At 38.4% G+C, this 21,441-nt stretch overlaps 2 protein-coding genes and 1 pseudogene across 5 annotated transcripts in view; 2 read left to right on the top strand and 1 right to left on the bottom strand.

The window, feature by feature from the left end:
- Positions 1-1,894: 1,894 nt before the first annotated feature.
- LZIC (leucine zipper and CTNNBIP1 domain containing) lies at positions 1,895-14,458 on the bottom strand. Of its 3 annotated transcripts, none has more exons than XM_039842280.1 (9): positions 14,403-14,458; positions 13,624-13,783; positions 10,792-10,900; positions 9,634-9,769; positions 9,247-9,345; positions 7,874-7,969; positions 7,613-7,694; positions 7,057-7,119; positions 1,895-2,514 (listed from the first exon to the last, which is right to left on the bottom strand). In XM_039842280.1, the coding sequence occupies exons 3-8, from the start codon at positions 10,890-10,892 to the stop codon at positions 7,061-7,063; spliced, it is 573 nt and encodes a 190-aa protein (XP_039698214.1). In that variant the 5' UTR covers positions 10,893-10,900; positions 13,624-13,783; positions 14,403-14,458; the 3' UTR covers positions 1,895-2,514; positions 7,057-7,060. The 3 variants fall into 3 exon arrangements, with proteins under 3 accessions (XP_039698214.1, XP_039698212.1, XP_039698211.1); XM_039842278.1 differs by lacking the exon at positions 1,895-2,514 and adding an exon at positions 5,932-6,242; XM_039842277.1 differs by lacking the exon at positions 1,895-2,514 and having other exon boundaries at positions 5,934-7,119.
- Positions 12,640-12,757, top strand: LOC120585923 (uncharacterized; annotated as a pseudogene).
- Positions 14,449-21,441, top strand: part of NMNAT1 (nicotinamide nucleotide adenylyltransferase 1) — a 19,972-nt gene continuing 12,979 nt past the window's right edge. The window contains exons 1-2 of one of the 2 annotated variants that reach the window (XM_039842275.1): positions 14,450-14,588; positions 20,774-20,849. In XM_039842275.1, the coding sequence (XP_039698209.1) occupies positions 20,838-20,849 (12 nt within the window). In that variant the 5' untranslated portion in view covers positions 14,450-14,588; positions 20,774-20,837. Of the gene's footprint in view, positions 14,589-20,773; positions 20,850-21,441 lie in introns of both variants that reach the window. The other variant, XM_039842276.1, reaches the window with a different exon arrangement.

Below are 21,441 nucleotides of genomic sequence, written 5' to 3'. Positions count from 1 at the left end.
TTTTGCATTAAAAAATAATTTATTTTTTGAAGAGAAGAGAAAATCTGTTCCCCCACTCCCCCTACGCCCAAAGTTCTGATTTCTTATTGCACATTCTTGGGCTCAACTTTAACTGGGCTTCATCCTTCCCTACCATTCTTACAGTAAGGCGTGCATTCACAGCAATAGTCCTGGGTCTTTAATAAGAAGCTAGTCTTGCTGTGGACATCAATATTTTGGTGGGGTGTGAGGCTGGGGCGGGGGAGAGTTCATGTAACTTGGGAGTAGCTCTGGGGAGTGAAAGTGAACTATTTTTAGCTGAATTTAAGTGGAGGCAATTCACTTAGAGGATCCAAAGGCTTTAGCAATATCTCAGACGGACTTTAATGAGCAGTTAGACTGAAATAGCTTCAGGCTCCAGGGGGTAGCCCTGCCTGTGGAGGACCTCTCCCGGAAGATAAAAAGGCGCTTGTATAGCTTGCATCATGAAGCAGTGTCAGCTGCTTCCATGCCCCTAGCACAGTGCTCAGCATGGGAGCATCTCTGCTCATCTTACTAATTGGTGGCTAAGGACAGACAGAAAAGAAAGGGACATTTATTTCACCAATAAGTAGAAAAAGCTTTCTAAAGAAAGAACAGAAGACGGGCTCACAGAGAAGAGGAGGGGGTCCTCAAGAAGGCATACAGGTGACACTTGTGACTTTTTTAAACAACTTTGAGCAGACGATTTCTTTTCAGAGTAGGAGACACATAGAAGCAGCACGCTAGAGGGGCTACAGTGTCTGGAAAAGATAAAGGGCCTACTTTTAATTTGCCTTCCATTTCTGTGGCTAATGACACCCTGCTGAGACAGACTATAATATTAACACACGAATTCCCACAAACCCAGTAACATTCTTTCATTAGGATGTCCTGGGTTATTATAACATCACTGAAAGAAAATATAACGGAAAAAGTAACTTATGTTACCTCCAAGAAAGGTAAAAACAGGAGTAACAGAACTGTGGCCTTTTCCCCACTTTATTTATGATCTTAATTCTCTAGAATACGAATATAAGCTTCCTTTAGTCAAACCGGACAAAATGTCTCTATTTCGTATTCTCAAAATGTTTTTAAGATTTTAAATAATTTTAATGAAAGTGGTATTATTTTATTTTATATAGTTCCTTATAGTTTCAAAGCAATTTATACAGTCAATAACCATTCTTCACAAAATGTCAGCATGAATTTTGGAAGGAGACTTGACAAAACGGGGTAAAAATTAAGTATGAGTGGCAGAATTAGAACTAGAAATGGAATGACAAGGTTCAGGACACATCACCCAAAAATATGGCACCTGGGCATACTGAATTTTTAAGCTGAAGGAATCTGAGAAGTGGCAGGTGCAGGAAGGCTCTCTGACTTTCCCCAGAAGCAAGTCATAAAATCCTCACGAGAGAAGTGCCCTCCTAATACCTGGAGGAAGGAGCATCCTAATCTCCAAAGACAAGGGACATAGAAAGGAATCTGAACAAACAGATCTTGCTAAGTTCCCCTCAGGTTACCACCTTTAGCTTGCCCTTGTCCTACATCTCTCCGTGACTTTCCACTCTATCAAATCTAGCATAAAAACACTCAGGTTTAATTGTTTCTCTGGGTCTTCATTTCCTTACGAAGACTCCCATGTCATGTAAAACTTGTATTAAATAAATCTGTATGCTTTTCTCTTGTCAATCTGTCTTTTGTTATGGGGTCTCAGACAAGAATGTAAAAGGATAGAGGGAAGATGTTTTTCCTCCCCTACAGGAGTATTCTAGCTTTCTCTCCATTTAATATTCTCCGAAAGGACTTAATCATGCAAATATTTTAATGAGATATGCAGTTTACAAGATCAATTAAAAGATAAAACACGTATAGATGAAAGAGATCACTTAGATCAAATTGTACAGTATTATTTCCAAGTATAATATTCTTTACAATATACAGATACAAATCTGAAGTAATATTTCTAAGGACCAAACTAGCTATGATAGAATAACAGATATATTCTTCTGTTGTTATGTTTATTTAAAACATAATTTTATCATTGTAAAATAAACTTCTTGGTGATGCAGCAGGATATCTAAACCTCTATTAATTATATGAACACTTAAGAGTCATATTAAAAAAAAAAAAGGACTCCATCCAATATGTTTTATAAAATTTAACAAAAAGAGCCAAGAAATGTGCCTGGCATTTATCAGCACTCAGTAAATGTCTGAGAGAATAAATGACGCAATCAGAAGAGGTAGCAGAAACTTTCCTTGCACCCACAGTGTCATCAGATTTTTCCAAAACATGTTTTCTTCTCTTCAATTTCAAGACATCATCCCCACCAGGGAAAAAGCGCATTCTGAGTCTTGCAAACCCAAAACGCCCCGCATACACAATTCGTCCAGTGCTTTGATTGTAACAAAAGTAACTTGGCACAATCGACCTCCCGCTCCGGCAAGAACAGCACTGTGGGAGTCGTGAGTGCCTTGTGGGAGCAGACATGCCACTGGTCCAGTCACACTCCTAGGAGAGAGGCGGGCATGTGAGTGAGCACATGCTCACATCCTCATTTTTCCTCCAAGCTGGCAAGTTAAAGACAGAGCCCACTTTTTTCTCTCTCAAATACAAAGTGGATTCAAGTACGCCTATATGTACTCCTTTATATGCAGTGTTGCTCATGATATTTTCCTGCAGAGGAGCGAACCACTCATACTTCTAGGAAACAGGATGAAAACAAATGCCACAAGGCTGAGGGCAAGGGACTGAGATTTCACCTGTTTGCTCCAAAAGTACGAATGCTCCTTTCCTGAGTAGATGTGAAACAAAATATTTAAATGAATGAGTATAAGCTCAGAGATTTAGAAATCAAATCTAAGGTATAATTTACCAAGACTTAGAATAAAATCGATGTAATTTACCAAGACCTAGAAAAAAATTGAGATGCTAACCAAGTTATTTATTTTTCAAAGATGAAGTAGTAAAAGCACCACATTTTCTAAGATCATGATCAAATCAGGGTTAACGCAATCAGTTATAATCTAATTCAGGCCAAATATTTGCTTTTTGCCTAAATTACCTCTCTCTTTCATTATTGTTGAGGGTAAGTGCTTCAGTTTTCAACTTGGCCTGTTTTACGAGCATTGGAGGAAAGATACCAAGCCTAAAGACACCAAGTTTACATACGAGCCACCGCCCAAAACACATCAATCTCCTCTCACAGGAAAGCCCCGTGTGATACAATTGAGCAGTGACAGAAAAAAGTACCTGACCTACGAAGACATTTTAGTATAGAGACATAATTAACTTAAGCCTTTAAACCATATATTGAAATTATGACTATAACATAAAATCAGAGGTTCTTGTGGGAAGGCCTCAAAAATTCATGGTCACAGTTGCCAGATACTGGGGCAGAGGATCTGTGGCTGGTGCATAATCTTAGTGAGAACTCTGACCGGCATAATCTTCCTCTTTTCCAACTCAAAACAAAAGTGGTGGCTCTCCTTGATGTCCTTTATAGAAAACAGTTTTTTACTTGTTATTTTTAATTATAGTCCATAGTCTGAGTCTGTATGGAATGTGATCGTCTCAGAAGAAGACAAACAAACATTAGGAAGCTTCTAACCAACAGCCTCAAACCTCTCAGCTCTCCTGGTCCTCTGCTTACAACAGCATGGACTCTTGAGAACATGGCTGACCCCTTGTGTCTGAGGCCCTTTTGGCATTGCAGTCTCTCCACTTTGCTGTTAGTGTGAGCAGAGAGGGATTTCAAAAAGAAGCGAGTCGGGAGGCCAAAAGGCCATATTCTAAGGGACTATATAGAAGAGACTTATATTTAACCCGCTTTTTTGTGACTTTATAAAAATAGTAAATGCTAGTTAACCCAGTTTCTAAATCTTTAATTCCACGGTCAGACAGACTGGAAGCAATTACAGCTTGTTCAGGGGGGGCTGTGGGAATGCTGAGTTTTAATTTACATATTAATGCTGGAAAACATTTTGAAAGGCAAAGAAGAGCATTCTTTGGTCTTAATAATGAATAGAATAAGAAAAAAAAAATGGACAGGAAAGTGGTTGAAAAGCTCTAGGCAAAATGGTCTGGGTTTATTTTTTTCTGTAATAATTTCAAGCTATCCAGCATTCACCGTAATAAGATACCATTCCAAAGGTGGATTTGCAGTCTTTTATTTTGCCTAAGATGACCATTCTTTGGCTGAGTGTCTTCAATAAAAGGCCTCACAATCAAAGTTAACAATCCATCTGTCCCAACTCCAACTCTTTCCTGGGAACAACTCGTTTTATTTCTCAGTTTCTTCCTCCACCACCCACTTAGAATACTTATCTTACCCCTCGCAAGATAAAACAAAACATTGAAACACAGGAATTGTTTTAAATTATAAGATTTCATTAAACAGCCCAGTTGGACACTTGCTCATTGGGATTTACTTCTGTTTCAACCCCAGTTCTTTAAAAAATTCAGGAATTCTTTTCATTGAAATATTAGCTTGACCCAAAGATGTAAAAAAGTGAGCTGCCTCAGCATTATTGCAGTGTGAGACCTCCCAAGAGGTCTAAAACCTAGAAGATTAACTACAGCGCACTATGAACAGGGAACATAGTCATTTAATAACTATAGCTATATAGAATTTTCAAATTATTAACTTTTCAAATTATTTCTCTGAATTAAATACCTAATTTGTGAAACAAAATATATGCGGCCTTTGAAAAATTTATTAAATGGTGAATTCGTTGCAATGTAAAACTTCCTTCTGCATGAAGGAAGAGAGGAGAATGAATATACAATAATCCTGTGTGGCAGGTGGGTCCTATTATCTCTGCTGAACAGAAGAGGAAAATGAGGCTCAAAAAGACTAAGTAACCTACCAAAGGTCACATGGCCATGACTGGCAGTGTCTTGACAAACCTGACCACTTTTAAAGGAAGATTAATTTTAAATTGAGTACTAGTCATATTACTTACAAAATGAATACATTAACGTGGTTAATGACAAAATATTTCACTGACACTAGGCTTATAGAAAGTTTAAGGGAAACCAAAAATAAGTACTCCAGATTCATCTAGGTCTTTCAAATACAAAATATTCCGAATTTTCTGCATCCTACTGCTGGAGCGGAAGGGGAAAGCTTACTATTCCCTAAAAAAAAAACCCACCCCCAAACACACATAGCAATTCCATTCCTAGGTCTATAGCCAAAAGAACTGAAAACAGGTATTAAATACTTATATACAAGTGTTCATAGCAGCATTATTCACAATACCCAAAAAGTGGACAAAAAACCCCAAATATTCATCAAGAGATGAATGGAAAAACACAATATTGTATCCATGCAAGGAAATATTTTCACTCATGAAAAGGAATGAAGTACTGATACATACAATGTGGATTATCCTAAAAAATATGCCAAGTGAAAGAAGCTAGACATAAAAGGTCACATATTGTACGATTCCATTTACATGAAATATCCAGAAGAGCTAAATCTATAGAAAGTACGCTGGCTGTGGCTCGAGGGCTAGGAGGAAGCGGGTACTCGGCCTGGCCGCTTAGTGGGTGTGAGGTCTCCTCTGGGTTTGATAAAAACATTCTGGAACTAGACAGCGATGCTGGTTGTACAACATGTGAATGTACTAAATGCCACTGAATTGTATGTTTTAAAATGGTGAATTTTATGATATATGAATGTCACTTTGATTTAAAAAAAAAAGCACAAAATAATGAAATAATGATGACTGACCATAAACCCCTAGATGAATAGAAGGTAATTTGCTTTTTCTTGGTTTGTCACAATTTCAATGACTTTTTGACTGTCATAAACCAATATATAAAAAATTATCGATTAAAAATTCCAAATAAGGCATTGATGTAGTTGAGGTCCCCTAATTTGTCCAGTTGGCACAGAGCACCTAGTTCAGTTTACAGTATACATGAAGCTTTAAAAATGTTTTTAATTCGTATAAAGTGCAAAAAAAAAAAAAATACTGAGAAATACATGAAGAATATAAAGTAGCTCAGAGCCTAGGAAAGAAGCTAACATCTATGCATATCAGGAAATCTATACATTTGAACATACAGAGAGATGTAAACACTCAGGAGAGAAACCTGCTTTTCCTCATAACTTATTTTGAGTTTCTCCAAATACTGAAGAGTAAACAGTAATTTGTAGTCACTGCTCTCCGGGTTTCAGCAAAGAGGTCACACACAGGGAGGGCCTCTAGCTGCCACTTCCAATTGCTTCCCTGGTGAAATAACACAGGAGGTTAAGTTACTTCAGCAGACTCTCAACAGGGCGCCCATTGTTCCAAGCTCAAAACTCACATACAATGGGCCCCATTCAAACGGAGAGCTTACAGACTGGGAACGGTCCCTTAGCGACAACTTTTTGTAGGGACATCGAATTTTTATAAACACGGACTTGCACAAATACGTGTTAATTATTTTTTAAGAACAGCACAGAGTAAAAAAAATAGAATCCACTGGACACTAAACCGAGAGTCTGCACATCCCAGTCTTATCCTCAACTCCGTCTCTGATGTGACTTCAGCAAGTCACTTCCTCTTTCTGAGCCTGTTTCCTTGTTTATAAAATGAAAATGATTTCTAAGATCACTTAGAACTCTTAAAATTCTATGAACACATATGAGGTTTATTAATGTTGCTACACTATTCACTCCAATAGGTGGGGATAAATTGTGAGCAGAAAAGAACCACTAGTTCATATCTTTTCACGTACTATCAGTGCTTAAATACAGGGAGCCTTAACACAGTCAGAGAAACTTTTCTGTTCTCTCTCTTAAACAGACGAATCATAATGAATAAGGTCCAGTGAGTCCCCCCATCCTAACAAGTCCAGGATCACTCAAGCAGATAGCTCCCTACAAAAAGCACAATGATGGAGGGCATAAACGGAAGCCATGAGTATGTTTTTTTCTGTCACTTTTTCCTTAGATTATTAATGCACTTCAAGGATCTCTCGATTTCTTTGCAATGACTCAAAATCCCCAGCAGAAAATGCCATTTACATGAATGTGATCACTGTCCCAAGCTTCCATACCATGTCATTTTTTTGTTTTTTCAACCTCAAAACTTGCCAAAGCGAGAACTTTGTCTCCAGAGCCTAAGGAGAAAGACACATAATAAATGAAAAGATCAATTCAAATGCATTTACAGTTTCAGGTAAAGAGAAGAAAACCTATCACATAGACATTGAAATATAAAATAAAATGAGCTACTATGAGTGCATTACCCCTAAACTTTCCCTCTGTATCCCAATGTCCTTCCCCTTGCAAAAACAACTCAGCTACACAGGGTCATTTATTGGTTACAAACACTTACCCTAGCTGTAGGTATGAAATAGAATACATAAAAACTTAGTTTCTTTTTATATTTATATTTAGCTGACAAATATTTTTTAAAACATTAGGCTATATTTTTTTTTTGTTTGTTTCTTGTTTTTAATTAAAAAGTATTGGGAAATAAACCCAATAAAAGAACACAGGTATGGTTTTACCGCTAAACTCAAGAAAAGGCCATCCTGGCATCTCACCCATGCCACTGTCAAAATGCAGCAGTAATTCACGTCCAAGTTTCAGAAATATGAGAGTACTCACCAAGGTCTGTCGAGACTTTCTCAAACTGGCTGAGTACAGCACTTGCATTTGCTGACAGGAAGGCCTCATCATCCGCAGTCAGCTAAACAAAACAAAACAGCCCAGCAGGGTGGTTCACATCTAGACAAGCAATTCTAGGAACCACCATTAAGAATGTCTCAGGACCACAAAGTAGATCACAGATCAAGAAGTTCTGTATCAAATATTTCACACTTTTTATTTCTACCTAATACTATATTATATTGAATTAAACGTGGGTACCTTCTCTCCAAGTTTCCTGAGAGCCGTCAGTATCTCCACTTTTTGTTGAGTATACAGGTCTTTTTCCAGCTTTCCTACCATGAGATCTCTATCCATCTGCAATGGATGAACACAAAGCATATGGTATTTAAGTTAAAAACATTGTGTATAAAATCCAGCTTTTAGATCTACTTCTTCAAAAAAAGATCCTCTAGCTGACGAGTATTATGAAGAACTACAGAAATAATTCAAGACAAACAAGATAGAAATGCTATTATATATTTCTAATAAATTTTTTTTTTACTTTAAAAAAATTTTCTAGTTCTGATAGTTCTTAATGCCAATCATAACCATTGTCAGTTATAAACTCTGCTGAGAAATTAGTAGGTCAATAGCTTCCTTTACAGAAGAGCCATCCTCTAAGAACTCATTTCATTAAACTGAACTGTGGTCTACAGGCCTGAATGAGATAACTGAGATCAGCTCTCCTGGAACTTTGGTTAAATATCATCTTATCACCGGAAACACTGACTGTGTATATTATGCATTGGTACTATTCTACGTCCTTTTCACATGTTACATGTTATATGTAATACATACTCTAGACATATTACTTCATTGAATCCTCATAACAATCATAAGAGGTAGAAACTATCATTATTTCCTTTTACAGATGGAGAAACTAAGGCACGAAGAGGTTGAATAAAATAACGTCCCAAGGTCACAGACCTCCATATGGAGCAGGGATACAAATCCAGCCAGTCTGACCCAAGTCCATGCTCATAACCATTGTGCTACTGAATTACCAGTGGTTGCAAATAACTGTTAATGCCTTAATCACATTCAAGTCTATACACAGACTTTGTGAAGTATCAGATTTACAAAGATGTTTGAAATTCTTAGATGAGAAAGGCCACACATACATAAAGCAATGCTGTTAATGACTTCTAGGTGAGATTTCAATTCAGGGCTTTGAAAGTAAATGGTAAAACCTTAAAGGTGGGGTCCAAGTAGAAGCAGTCAGTGTAACAATGTAAACTGTTTAAACAATAATTGCTCAAAGGACTAATGTCAACAATTTCTTATAAACAGACTACTTCTTACAGCAGTTTTAGGTTCACAGTAAATTCAGCAAAACGCACGGAGCTGTCTCACATACCCCTTGCCCCGACTCACGCATAGCTCTCCATTATAAACACTCCCCGCCGGAGCCATACGCTTGTTACAACTGAGGGACACTGACACGTCACTCGCTTAAAGTACATTAGGCTTTACTCTTGGTGTTGTACATTCTCAACTGAGCAATTTTTAAACTTCTGCATAACATAACGAGCAAATTCTTGGGCTGAGAAAAAAGATACACATAGCAATTGGATCAATTTAAAGAACTTTACCTCTGCTAACCTGGTCCGAAGCTGACCTGGTTGTTTCTTTGCAAACAATCTGATGACCTCTGGGGTCTTAAAGGCCTGGCTGATAGCTGCCTGGATAGCCTAGAAATACAAGAAGGTAAAAAGTAACCAAAATATTCCAATGAATCGGATATTACAATAACGGATTGATGGATCTTCAATTATTCATAGGCCTTCTTTGTTCATCGCTGTTACAATTTTAGTTTTCATTTGCTATTTCTGTGCAAGTCATTGGAGTCAAATACATAAATAAATATGCTATTTTGTCTACAAGTAGATACTCATCTAGAAGTTAAACCCCAAAAAAGGTATACATTTTCTATTGTAAAAAAAAATAACATGTCACTAACATCAGTCGATTATGCTTACCAGCTGCATTCCACTTAGTTCATCTACTAAAGTCATATTTCCAGACATAATTTTCTTCAGTGAATCATTAAATTCACTTAGTTGCTCCAGAGTTTCCTTTTTGGTTTCTTCATATTCATCTGTATCAAGTTCCTCTCTGAAGTACAGTGAAAATAATATAGAAAAATATCGAGTTCCAAGTGAAAAAAAGCAATCTTAGTTTTTGCATACTAAACATGATACATATACTTATAAAAAACATCTTGTGGAGGAAAAGGCAGAAAGGAAATAAACTACTAATGATGGATGTTTCAGATATTAGTAGTACGGGCTTTTTTCTGCATTGTGGTTACTCTGATGAACATTTTTCTTTTACCAAAACGAGGCGCACTTAACAAACCACATACAACTTCCTTTTAAGCTGCCCATGAATCAAAGGTTTAACCTTGGGCAAGATACTTAAGATAGCCAAGCCTCAGTTTTTTAATCTACGAACTGCAGATGATAGTGCCTACCCTGTAGGGTTGTTATGAGCATTAAATGAAATAAGGAAAGTGCTTGGCATATAATAGGCACTTGCTAAATAGCTGTTATTATCATTATCATTAATGGTAAGTAAAATTTTGTGCACCTTGAAATACAACAGCAATGCAGTACTTGTCATCTGAGTTAGAGGCTGTTTTTATCTACCCATCAAACAAGCCACCAATTACGCTTTTATTACAAATAACAACAGCTACTATTCATCAAGCACCTACTCTGGGCCAAGCATTGTGCCACCCCTTCATTAGTAGTATTTACTGAGATTGTCAAAAAAGGCAACGAACAGTCTTGGTCCTTTGAGTAGTCAAGGCCAAAAACACACCAGGAGTTCAAGTAGTACCTTCTGAGCTTGATACCTGGCAGTTATTTTATTTCCACTTCACATGTGATGAAATGGAAACTTAAGGGAGTTAAGTATTTTGCCCAAGCTCACACTCAGTAATCAAAGACTTTAACATCCCAGCCTTTACAATTCCAAAGCCTGCATCGAGTTTGTTTCTCCCATAGACAAAGTACTGTGAAAAACTCTACTGTGGAAACCGAAATCGCATATGGAGCCTGCACCCATGGAGTTTGTCATTTAGCTGCACAAATAAAGCCGTTTTATAGCACAGCAGCACACAATTATAGTATTACCTGCATTCCTCCAGATCTTGTAATTGCTGCATTAGTCTATCCAGCTGTTCTTCTAAATTCTGCTTTAATTTGCTTGTCTCTGTCTTTCCTCTGGAAGCCATGTTAATCTCTAAGTAGAAAAATAAACTCACATACAGTATATATTTGGTTATTTTAAATGATTCAACATACAGGTAAAATTTAAAATAGGCTATACTCTTTCTAAGCTATAGCTGTGGGAAAGATAACTGTGCAAAGAAAATTTCAATTTACACGTAAAAGTTTAAACTCATACAGTAATAACATCCCACAAAAATGCCTGATAGTCTTCTCAATTGACGTGACAAATTAATTAGAAGTCTTCACTATTGGTCTTTCTTAAACATTTTTGATACATGAAAATACAAATTTATAAAGAAACAGATCAGGTGTGACTTTGCTTTAAAGATTCATTATAAGATTCTTTTTCATTCTTACCAAGTACGCTCCAGGACTTCCCGCTGGTCCTATATGCATTTACCTAATGAACAACTTTTGATATGAATTTCTTCTTTGGAAATGTGCTTGTTTTTCTATTGAATTATCTTTTCCTTACTGATTTACATAAAATGGATATAAAGACTTTGTAATTATCCTATAAGCATTATCTCTCATCTCCCGACTTTAAATTCTATTTATGATGTTTTTGTCATGATAAATTATTATTTTTAATGGCCAAATCTAGCTATCTTCTTCTTTAAGTCTTCTTAGTTTTGTGCCCCATGAAGGCAGGCATTAACCATTTCAAGATTTTAAAAAATATGGTATTTTGTATTCTAAAACTTTAAGCCAACTGCAACTTTTTTGTTAATGCTATGATGTAGGGGTCTTCTATTTTCTTTCAAATGGAGAGTCAATTGCCCCAACACTATTTACTTAGTAATTATTTATGCACCTTTAATGTACTCAATACAAATAGACTCAAGTCTCTTTCATTGATAATATTCTGGTCCTAAGGCATTACCTTGATATTTTAATTATTATAGCTTTAGAGCTGGTGTATACTGATAACAAATTGTTTTTAATACTTCGGGGTTTTTTTCCCCCAGTAATTCTTGGCTATTTTTGTGTATTTTCTCTTTTAGATGAATTTAAGAATCAGTTTGTCAAGTTTCCTTTAAAATTCAATTGAAATGTTGACAGAGATTACAGTAGAGACTAATATGGAGAAAATCCATATTTTTGAATTTGGATCTTCCTATGAAGCAATAATATCTCTCCATTTATCTAGGCTTTATGATTTTTAAAGAGTATAATATTTTTCACAAAGGCCTTAAACATTGGCTATTCTTAGATATTTTGTACTTTCTCTTAATATTGGAAATAGGGTTTTTGTTATTACGATTTCTGATTATTGCTGATATAGAGAAAAGCTACCGATTTTGTTGATATTATATGTATTTCCTTAACATTTGCAGCATTTAAGTTTTTCCATTTATAGAAATTAAACTAAATGTGTTTCCTGAAAGAAATGTAAGTCTAATATTAGGTATAACCAGTCATCAAAACCTAACTCCTAGAGTAACTTATTAAAGCATTTAAAACTTTCCTACACATTATCAAAAGATTTGATATGTGAACTTCAATGAAGAGGGTTCCATACATTATATTCAAAACAGAATTAGTGAAAATCTATTCTTACTACTGTATCTTTCTTTAAAAACTGGCTCTGCTCATCTATAATCATTCATATGTAAATATAAACAGGTTACATTACAGCCAGAAGTGTAATTTATTATAGTTATATTTCATGTATAATAGGTTAGCCGAAAGTGTAATTTCTTATAGCTATGCTTCATGTATAATTTCTCCTGGTAATACACATTTAAATTTTATTTTGTGCTACCTTGAACAAGCCCGATCCCGTCTGATCTCGGAAGCTAAGCAGGGTTGGGCCTGGTTAGTACTTGGATAGGAGACCACCTAGGAAGACCAGGTGCTGTAGGCATAAAAAATAAAAAATAAGGGATTGACAAGGTCCTTGCAATCTGTGAGGTCAACCAAGGGTTGCCTTGCCTAAAAAAAAAAAATTTATTTCAAATCTGTTGAATTTTCTAGTAAAAGTCAGGGCAAACCCAAGATTAAACTGCAAAGTGTCTTTCAGGATTAATTTCCTACAGTCTAAGCACACTGAACTACTTGTTTCAAAACATGCCAAACATTTCATCCTTCTCATTTTTTTTTCTACCTCTCAAGCCCAGGTCACTCATTCTTCAGGGTGAAGCTCAAGTTTCATCTTCTCCATAATGCCTTTCTCTGTTCTCCCTCGATCACTAGACTGTACGTTATTTCAGAGTAGGGATTTTACTTTCTCTTTATACACCAGCATCTAGCACAATGCTGGGCAGACAGAAATAACTGGTATATGAATAATGGGATACATAATTAGTAAATGAATAACGAGAATTGCTTCTACTGCATTTCACATCTCATTCTCTATTTAGCACTTGTTTCTGCATTGAATTATAAGTGAGTTCATTATAGAACATTCTTTTCCTCTCTAGACTGTAAAGGCTCTGAAAGCAAAAAAATGAGTCTGATTCCAATTAGCTCCCTCAGCCCTTAATACTGAATATTCCATAACTGGATGAAGTGTATAAAGGCGAAACATATTTTAAGGCAGTAGAGCTATTCTAAATAAATTTTAGGGAAGATGGAGGCACTTTAAAAGCCTTAATCTGTGTTACATTATTTGAGATTTATCCCAGAAAGATTAACTCGCTGGCACCACCTAGTATTCAATAAAAGTGGTGCACCTTTACCCAAACTGCAGAAACTGCTCTCAAAAACTGTCATCTGGAGTGGAATGCTCACCCGTCTCTTAGTACTCTGAACTCTGCACAGAGTTGACCAGTCTCAAATTGTATAAGTCTCCAATTCTTGAAATTCCAAGTATCATAAACTTGAGGAAAGTGAAAATGTTGATCAGAACTCCAAGAAGCTCAAAGTTCAAACAACCTGGCGATGGAGCTGTCTGGAAAAAGAAAAACCATTAACAAGTAATTTACTTACTATGTACAATTTCGGTTTCCAGCAGTCCAGACAAACTTCCACTCGAGCAGCCTGTAACTGAAACACACCCCACTCTTTCTAGAAAGACACCAAAGGGCCCGGGAGTTGGGGGGTCGAGGGTGGGGACAGCGACCCGTTTTCTCTTTCGACCGCCCCTCCGGCAGCCTTCCTGTTATTTTCCTTAGCGAGGGTGTTACTTAGGAAAACCCCGCACCGGGACACGCCTCGACGGAAGCTGTCACATCCAGAGGCACAGAAAAGGCCAGGGCGGAGAGCACACCTCCCGGCTGGAAGCGAGCGGCGTTCGGACCCCGACCGTCCCGACGCGGTCAGGGAGCAGCTCCGGCCACGGCCCCCAATTCCACCGCCACAGGAGAATTTGAAGCTCCCGCACTTGGGTCCCGCGGCGGCCGGGCTCGACTAGGCCCCGGTTGTCACCGGAGGTCGCCGTGAACCCGCCGCCCCCGACACTTTTCCGGTCCTCCCCTACCCGAGCCCGGACAACCTCCTCAGGACCTCGGGGTTCCCTCTCCGCCCCTGTCCACCTGTCCCCAGGGTTCGGAGCCAGGGGCCCCGCCTACCTCACGGTCTCGGGCTGGCGGACGCGCGCAGGAGGAGCACTTCCGCCGGACTTAACGCCATTTCCGGCCTCCGGGAGCCAATAAGAGTGAGGCCGCGGGTGTTCCCCTCGCGGTGTCCCCCCTCGCTGGCTTTCCGGCCCCGGGTCGTCTCCGGGAGGGCTCGGACCCGTTGGCCCCGAGGACGTGGTAAGCTCACTACCCCGGATCCCTAAGAAATCGGTCTCTAGGGGCGTCAGTCCAGCACTCCTTTTTGTCGCAGGCCTAGAGGCGTCCAAGATGTGGGGCCTTAGTCAAATATAACTGTCCCCGAGGCAAGGTCATATTCCAGTTTGGGGCGAGGAGTCTTGCCACTTATTCTTTCGATCTCTCTGTTTAACCACTGACCTCGGTAAATTTGCCTCTAGCCTTCGGAAAGGTGCATTCACCCTGGAAAAAAAATTGTGTGTGTGTGTGTGTGTGTTTTTTTTTTCTAGAAGAGGCTTCTTGAGCTTGGCAGAGGGGTAGGGAGGCAGAGGAATTCTTTTTCCTCCGAAATCCTTCTCCCCGAAGCTATAAAGTACTAGATCCCTCTGCCTGGAAGCGGTTTGACACACGTAAAAGTTACTCAGCAATTGGGTGGAAACCATTTTCTGGTGTTCCTAGCTCATCTCCTTGAGGACAGCCTCAGGGCTTATGGCAAAATTGTTTAAGAAAGTCGTCTTTAAAACGAATTCTTTTTTCGGCAGACCAGAACAAACTTCCAATTAAGGCTACCAGAGAACTCTACCAGAATGATTATTTCTGTGAGTTCTGTCTGATCGTAGAATTCCTTGCTTATTACCATAAATGGTTTTCCAGAGTTTAAATTGCATGTGAAAGCACTGTTCTAGCCCAATGTAGAAAAGACTGTTAACACAGAGATTGGAATGGTTCTAATAGCCCACCTTACAGAACGTTTCAGATTTACAGATTATCCTTTGTAAAAGTAAGTGACGGTTATGTTAATGTGTTTATCTCTAATTTCTGATTCGTGAATCTGTTGAAGTGTCAACCTTTTGAGTGATATGAAACTCAGTGACAAATAGTCAGTGCCAAGCAGAATAAAACTGGAAATACACTTCTTTCACCATTTGAAGAACTTGCTGAATAAACATTTACGCACTTTGTACTTCCCCTAATTTTAATGACAACGCGGTGTTCTATTCAGGCATTTCTGTTGGGAGAGTGGTTAACAAGACGTACCATGAACCAAAGACTCTCTGAACAAGTAGACCCCTTTTAAATGTCTGCCAGTAGATAGCTTGTAGCATTTTAAGTCTTGTGTGATGGTTAAGAACGTGAACTTTTAGAGTCAAGGTTGTTAACATGAGCTGTGAGATCTTGAGCAAGGTAACCTCTCAGCTCAGTTTCCTCATTTGTTCAAAAAAGGGATAATAATAGTACCTACTTCATGGGAGTTTTGTAAAGATTACATGAGAGTTTAGCATATTGCTTGGCACACAGGAAGGATTCAGTGAATGTCACTATCATCATCATCATCATCATCATCATTATAGTTAAATAAGCATAATTGGATATATATGTATTTATAAGGAACGGACCCATTCAAAGAGAATGAGTGACTATATTGGCATTCAGTTAGGAGAAGCGCGTGAGATAAAATGAGGATTCCATAAGCAGGAACCCTGAAGTTTTCTGCCCTTCTGCCCTCAGTTTCCCAGTCCTAGGCAACCACTGCTCTGCTTTCTGTCGTAGATTGAATTATCTGTTCTAGAATTTCATACAGTGGGGATTATACAGTGTGTGCTTTTTTATATTTTGCTCCTTTCACTCTCTGAGATTGATTCATGTTATTTGTATCAGTGGTTTGTTCCTATTTATCGCTCGATAGTATTGCATTACATGGCTATACGAACTTCGCTCATTCATTCATTCATTCATTCATCTCTTGATTAACATTTGAGTTGTTTCCAGTTTTTGGCTATTATATATAAAGTCACATCATTCAGTTCTTTGTGTGGACATATGTTTTCATATCTCTCCATTATTTTTAAGCTATCCTCTTAATGTATACCTAAAATCCTTTGTTTATGGCCTCCTTAAGGACCTTCCTCCAACAGTTATACACTTTCTTGCAGCTTCTGTGGCTTCCTAATGGTGCTTTTTCTCAACCTACCAACATTCTAATTCTATTCTTCAAAAAAAAAAAATCAAATCAAGTAAAGTAAACAACCTTCTCTTAACCATGATCTCCCACTGCAGATAGTGTTCATTGTTTCTGGGTTTTACTGTCAGGTTCTAGTCTCTCTGTTTCTGTTTGCCTACTAGACGTCTCTACTTGGATGTCCTATGAGAACCTCAAATTCAACACCTGTAAACCACTAGTCTGTGTCTTTATGCCTTCCCCCCACAACTCCCAACCTCTGCTTCCCGATACTGTCTTTGTTGACTGGTGGTATACCATCTACCGTCACTTGTCAGAAATGTTCTCCCCTCTCCTTGTCCTTCCTGACCCACTTGTAAATCCTGACACCATTGCTGCTGTCTTTACCCTCTGTTATCTCTCATCTGAGGGATGGAATGCTCCAAAGCAGTGCTTTGCAAAGGTTAAGATGCCTATAGCTCACCTGGGGGAGCTTGTTAAGATGCAGATCTTGATTGAGTAGGTCTAGGGTAGAGCCTGTGATTCTGCATTTTTTTTTTTTCTTTTTCATTAAGACAATAGTGTTGCTGTGGTTTGAGGGCACCTCTTTTCTTGGTCGCTTCACCCTCTTCGGAAGGTGTTTCACAGAGCTCAGGTTTTTAATTTTGACAACTTCTAATGTCTCTGTTTCTTCTTCTGGGTCACACTTCTGATGTCAAGTCTCAAAGTCTCATTTTCTGGCCCTAGATCCCCAAATTTTCTCTGAGCATTCTGCCCCCTACCACCTCCTTCTCAAGGTGCGTTCAGGTTTTCCATTTTACCCGAGAGCATGATCCTTTTCAAGTTTTTCTTGGTTTGCTTGCTTGCTTGCTTGGCAGCTTGCATGCATATTTTGCCTGTGGATGTCTGATTGCCCTATTCACGTTTGACAGAGAGGCCATCCCGTGAATTGCTTTTGCACATATGCAAATATTCCATAGTTTATTCAGTGTAACTGCATGAAGTACAAAGTTCGCTGCCACCTGTTTAGTCTACGATCAATACATCAATAACAGTTGCACATCAGGATCAGCAACCAATCCTCTTTCCTGATTCTGCATTTCTAACCAGCTTCTGGGTGAGGCCCATGCTGCTGATCCCTTTTATCTTCACTCCGTCTCTTGGTAATTTCATCCAGTCTCAAGGCTTTAAATTTCATCTGTATCAGATGACCCCAAATCTCTAGTCAAGCACTTCACTGAAGTTAGTTCTGTTCTCCATTTGTCCGCTTAACACCACCATTTAGATAGCTACTAGACACCCTAGATTAACTATCTTATAAACAGAACTACTGATCTTCTTCCCAAACCTACTCCATGGCCATCTTTCTCTTCTCAATTAAAGGTAACTCTATTCTTTTAGTTGTTCAGGCAAAAAATTTGAATTATCCTTGACGTCTCTTTCTCTCATAGCCCATGTCACAGCAAATCACATTGGCTCCACCTTTATTGTATATCTAGAATCTAATGATTTCTCACCACTTCTGTTGCTACCACCCTGGTCCAAGTCAGCATCAGCTCTCACCTGGATTATTGGAGTAGCTTCCTGTCTGGTCTCCTTGTTTCCACCCTTATTTCCCCCTACATTCTGTTCTCAACTTCAACAGCCAGAGAAATCCTTTAAGGAGTTGTCAGACCGTGTCACTCCTCTGCTTGAAACTCTGCGGTGGCTCCCTCTTACCTCTCTGCCTACATTTGCTACTGCTTCTTCCCTGTTAACTCTGCCTCAGCCATTCTGGTCTCTGCTCCTGGAACATGATGGGCATGCTTCTGTCTCAGGGTTTGTGCATTGTTACCTCTGTTTAGAACATCTTTGCCTCAGATAGCTGCACAGCTCACTCCCTTGCTTCCTTTAATTCTCTACTCAGATGTTACTCAGGCCTTTCCTGACCACCTTATCTAGAATTCCAACACTCCTTGTGCTCTTCCCCTGCTTTGTTTTTCTCATAGCCCCATTATTTAAAGCACCACATATATATATATTTACTTTGATTATTGTTTGTCTCCCAACACTAGAATGTAAGCTCCCCGTGAATAGGGAATTTTGACAGTTTTGTTTACTGCTTTATTCCCAGCATCTACAGCATAGTAATTGCTCAAAAAATGTTTGCTGAACTATGATGAATGAATGAGAATTATTTCTAAAGTGCACTAGTTCATTACTCCCTGTTTAAACCCTCTGATACATCTCATTCCCTATAGGATAAAGTCCAAACTCCCTATATTACATCTGAGGATGAGGAGACCCTAAAAACTCTTCTAGTCATTACATGTTAACTTTTTTAGAATCCTAATAAAGTAGAAAAAGTCTTTGTGGAATTTTTTTACCTTTCCCCAATGAAATGTTTTAACTATGACACATGTCTAATTAGGAATTCCATTGGTACATATCCTTATTTTTAATGTAAGTAGAAAATATATATTGAAGAGTAATGACATATTGACACAACCAAGCTTTTAGATTAAGATGAGCATTTAGAAATTCAATATTCAATTAAATTTAATTAGTAATTAGAAGTTTTCACTTTTAGGATTTAACAACTGCTATAAAGACTAATTTTAAATTTCAGGACTTTTTTAATTTTAAAAGAAAGTAGCAGATGTCAACCATCAGCTATTTTTTTCTTATAGTAAATTTAATGAGTTTAATGCTTGATGTGTTTAGCTTCTCAAATTTCCCTTGACATTCTACCAGAAGGCTGCTCATAGGTACATATTGATCATTTTGCTTATAACTTCGGAGCTGCTATAACTCTGAAGCCCAGGCCCCAGATTAAGAACCCCTAAAACAAAGCATCTCCTACAAAATAGTTGTTCATCAAAAGTTTCTTCCCCTTTGAGCGACTATAGGTCATAGCAGAGAATTTTGTTCTGAGGGAGTATTGCTGATTGTGACTAAATTATGAGGGAGCTAAAAAATAGCAGTTTTATAATTTTATAATTTTCACACAAAACACTGTCAGAATTGTATAATTTACATATTGTAAGATATCAGTGCATGACATAAATGTTTCTTAATGAAAACTGGCGAAACCGGATTTAGTTTTGGAGGAAATGATAAAACCATAAGAATAAATGAAAAATCAGTTTTATAGGTTAGGGATTAAAATGCTGGTTCAAATTACACTTCAAGTTATGCTTGTCAGTTAAGAAGCATTCCATTCTCTGAAGATATGTTAAGAATCTTGCATCATTTCAAGATACGGAAATACCCAGCAGCCTTGGCCTGAAGAAGCAGCCTTTCGCATTTAGAAACAATTAGTTAAAGATTCCCAAACAGTGAAAAATGGTTGGATTCTGGTTATATTTTGAAGGTGAAGCCGTTAGGATTTCCTGATGGGGTGTGGAAAAGAAAGAAAGGCAGAAAGGGTGACTTGAAGTGCTTGGCCTTAGTGACCGGCAGGATCCAGTTGTCATCAGCTGAGATCTTGGAGTAGATCAGGTTTGGGTGGGTGGGGAGTGAGATAGTACAGAAAAAAAAAGTAACTTTTGACAAAAATACTATTTTAGGATGTGGACATTTATCTGACGTGTTACTATTTGGTTAATGAGGTCTAGGAAATGTAAAAAATGCTGTTATTTTAAAATAGTTTCTGTTAATTTTAGTAATAGGACTATTTCAGGGCATTTCATTGTTAATGTATGAGTTACTCAGGTTTCTGATCCTTAAGTTTTAGCACCATGTCTAGGATGTAGAAGGTGCTAGAAAATGCTGGCGTGGTGGGTGGTTAGTGTGTTGGTTAAGTAAGTTCCCCTCCGGCAGGTGCCATCTGAGCAGAGCAGCAGACGGCCACAGTCATTTCCACCACGGAGGGCTGTGCCCCTCAGAGATGTGTTGGGAGGTGTTTATACTGAATCTGGTCCTCCTGCCAGTGGACACAGTTCTTTTCCTAAAGACACTGAGAGCATCCGTAACTAGGTCCTGCTTGAAATACCGGAGAATCTGTGAATACACAGAAAAAGAAGGCAAAATATGTGGGTCATTGGCTATTTTCTAGATAACAAAAAATTAGCTGTCATGATGCAGGAGATTGTTCTAACCTACAGAGGAGATTATGATAATTTTCGCTCTAAAATTTCTCACTGCATTTTTAAAGAAGCAATGAATTGACCTTGTTGAAATAGACAGTCTGAATCACTGTTCTTTTGAAACTAATCCTTTGTTCATTACTGAGATTTATGTTTTCCTTCTTCCTTACTTATTTCTATAGCAACCATGCAGCTGATACTACTAACTTCATTGAAAGGAAAAAGGAGTTTCAGAAAGTCAAAGTAATGATCTTGAAAGTATGTATGTGTATATTTATGTATTTTTGGTCGTGAAAATATTTACTAGGACATCCTTCTTTGGGTTAAATTTGGTTGCGTTGTCAATCCTGTGATTTTGGTTGAACTATTTTATTTTCAGTGTCAGTGCTCACTAATACTTAAATCAGCATTCTTTCATATGACTGGTTTTGGTGTGCCTCCTGTCGTCATTGCTCTGATGTTCAGCTGACCATTTCATCTAGGAGTAGCAAGGTCGGAGATGGTCATGTACTTGCTGGCAGCAGTCAGTTGGCCGTGCTGCCGGGACAGGCTCAACCTGCTGAAGAGTATACCTGAGGCAGCAGACCAGCAGGGCTCACGTGCCAGCTTCAGACTGTTGGCTTAGCATCTGGTCTGGGACAGGTCACACCAGCCAGCCAAATCAACCCCCGGCCTGAGAACAGCACTGTAGGATGAAGAATGGGATCTAATTAAATGGAGTGGACATAACATGAGAAGGATGGCTTTTTCTATACCATTCTAACCCTCTTCTTGCTTTATTACTCCTTAGCGTCTGAGTTCTTGTTTTAAGAGGAACCAGGGCTTCCCCTTGTGATATCTCAGTCCTAGC

The sequence above is a fragment of the Pteropus medius genome, unplaced genomic scaffold (genome assembly GCF_902729225.1).
Source record: "Pteropus medius unplaced genomic scaffold, Ma_sr-lr_union100, whole genome shotgun sequence".
Classification (NCBI taxonomy): Eukaryota; Metazoa; Chordata; class Mammalia; order Chiroptera; family Pteropodidae; genus Pteropus; species Pteropus medius.
This window is presented reverse-complemented; position numbering and strand designations above follow the sequence as displayed.

What these genes read in the sequence shown, in the direction of transcription:
- LZIC (XM_039842280.1), bottom strand. Translation starts at nt 10,892, where the DNA reads ATGGCTTCCAGAGGAAAGACAGAGACAAGCAAATTAAAGCAGAATTTA. An exon ending in TTCGGACCAGGTTAGCAGAG is followed by an intron (nt 7,970 to 9,246) that starts GTAAAGTTCTTT and finishes CATCCATTGCAG; the next exon opens with ATGGATAGAGATCTCATGGT. An exon ending in GAAAGTCTCGACAGACCTTG is followed by an intron (nt 7,120 to 7,612) that starts GTGAGTACTCTC and finishes CTTTCTCCTTAG; the next exon opens with GCTCTGGAGACAAAGTTCTC.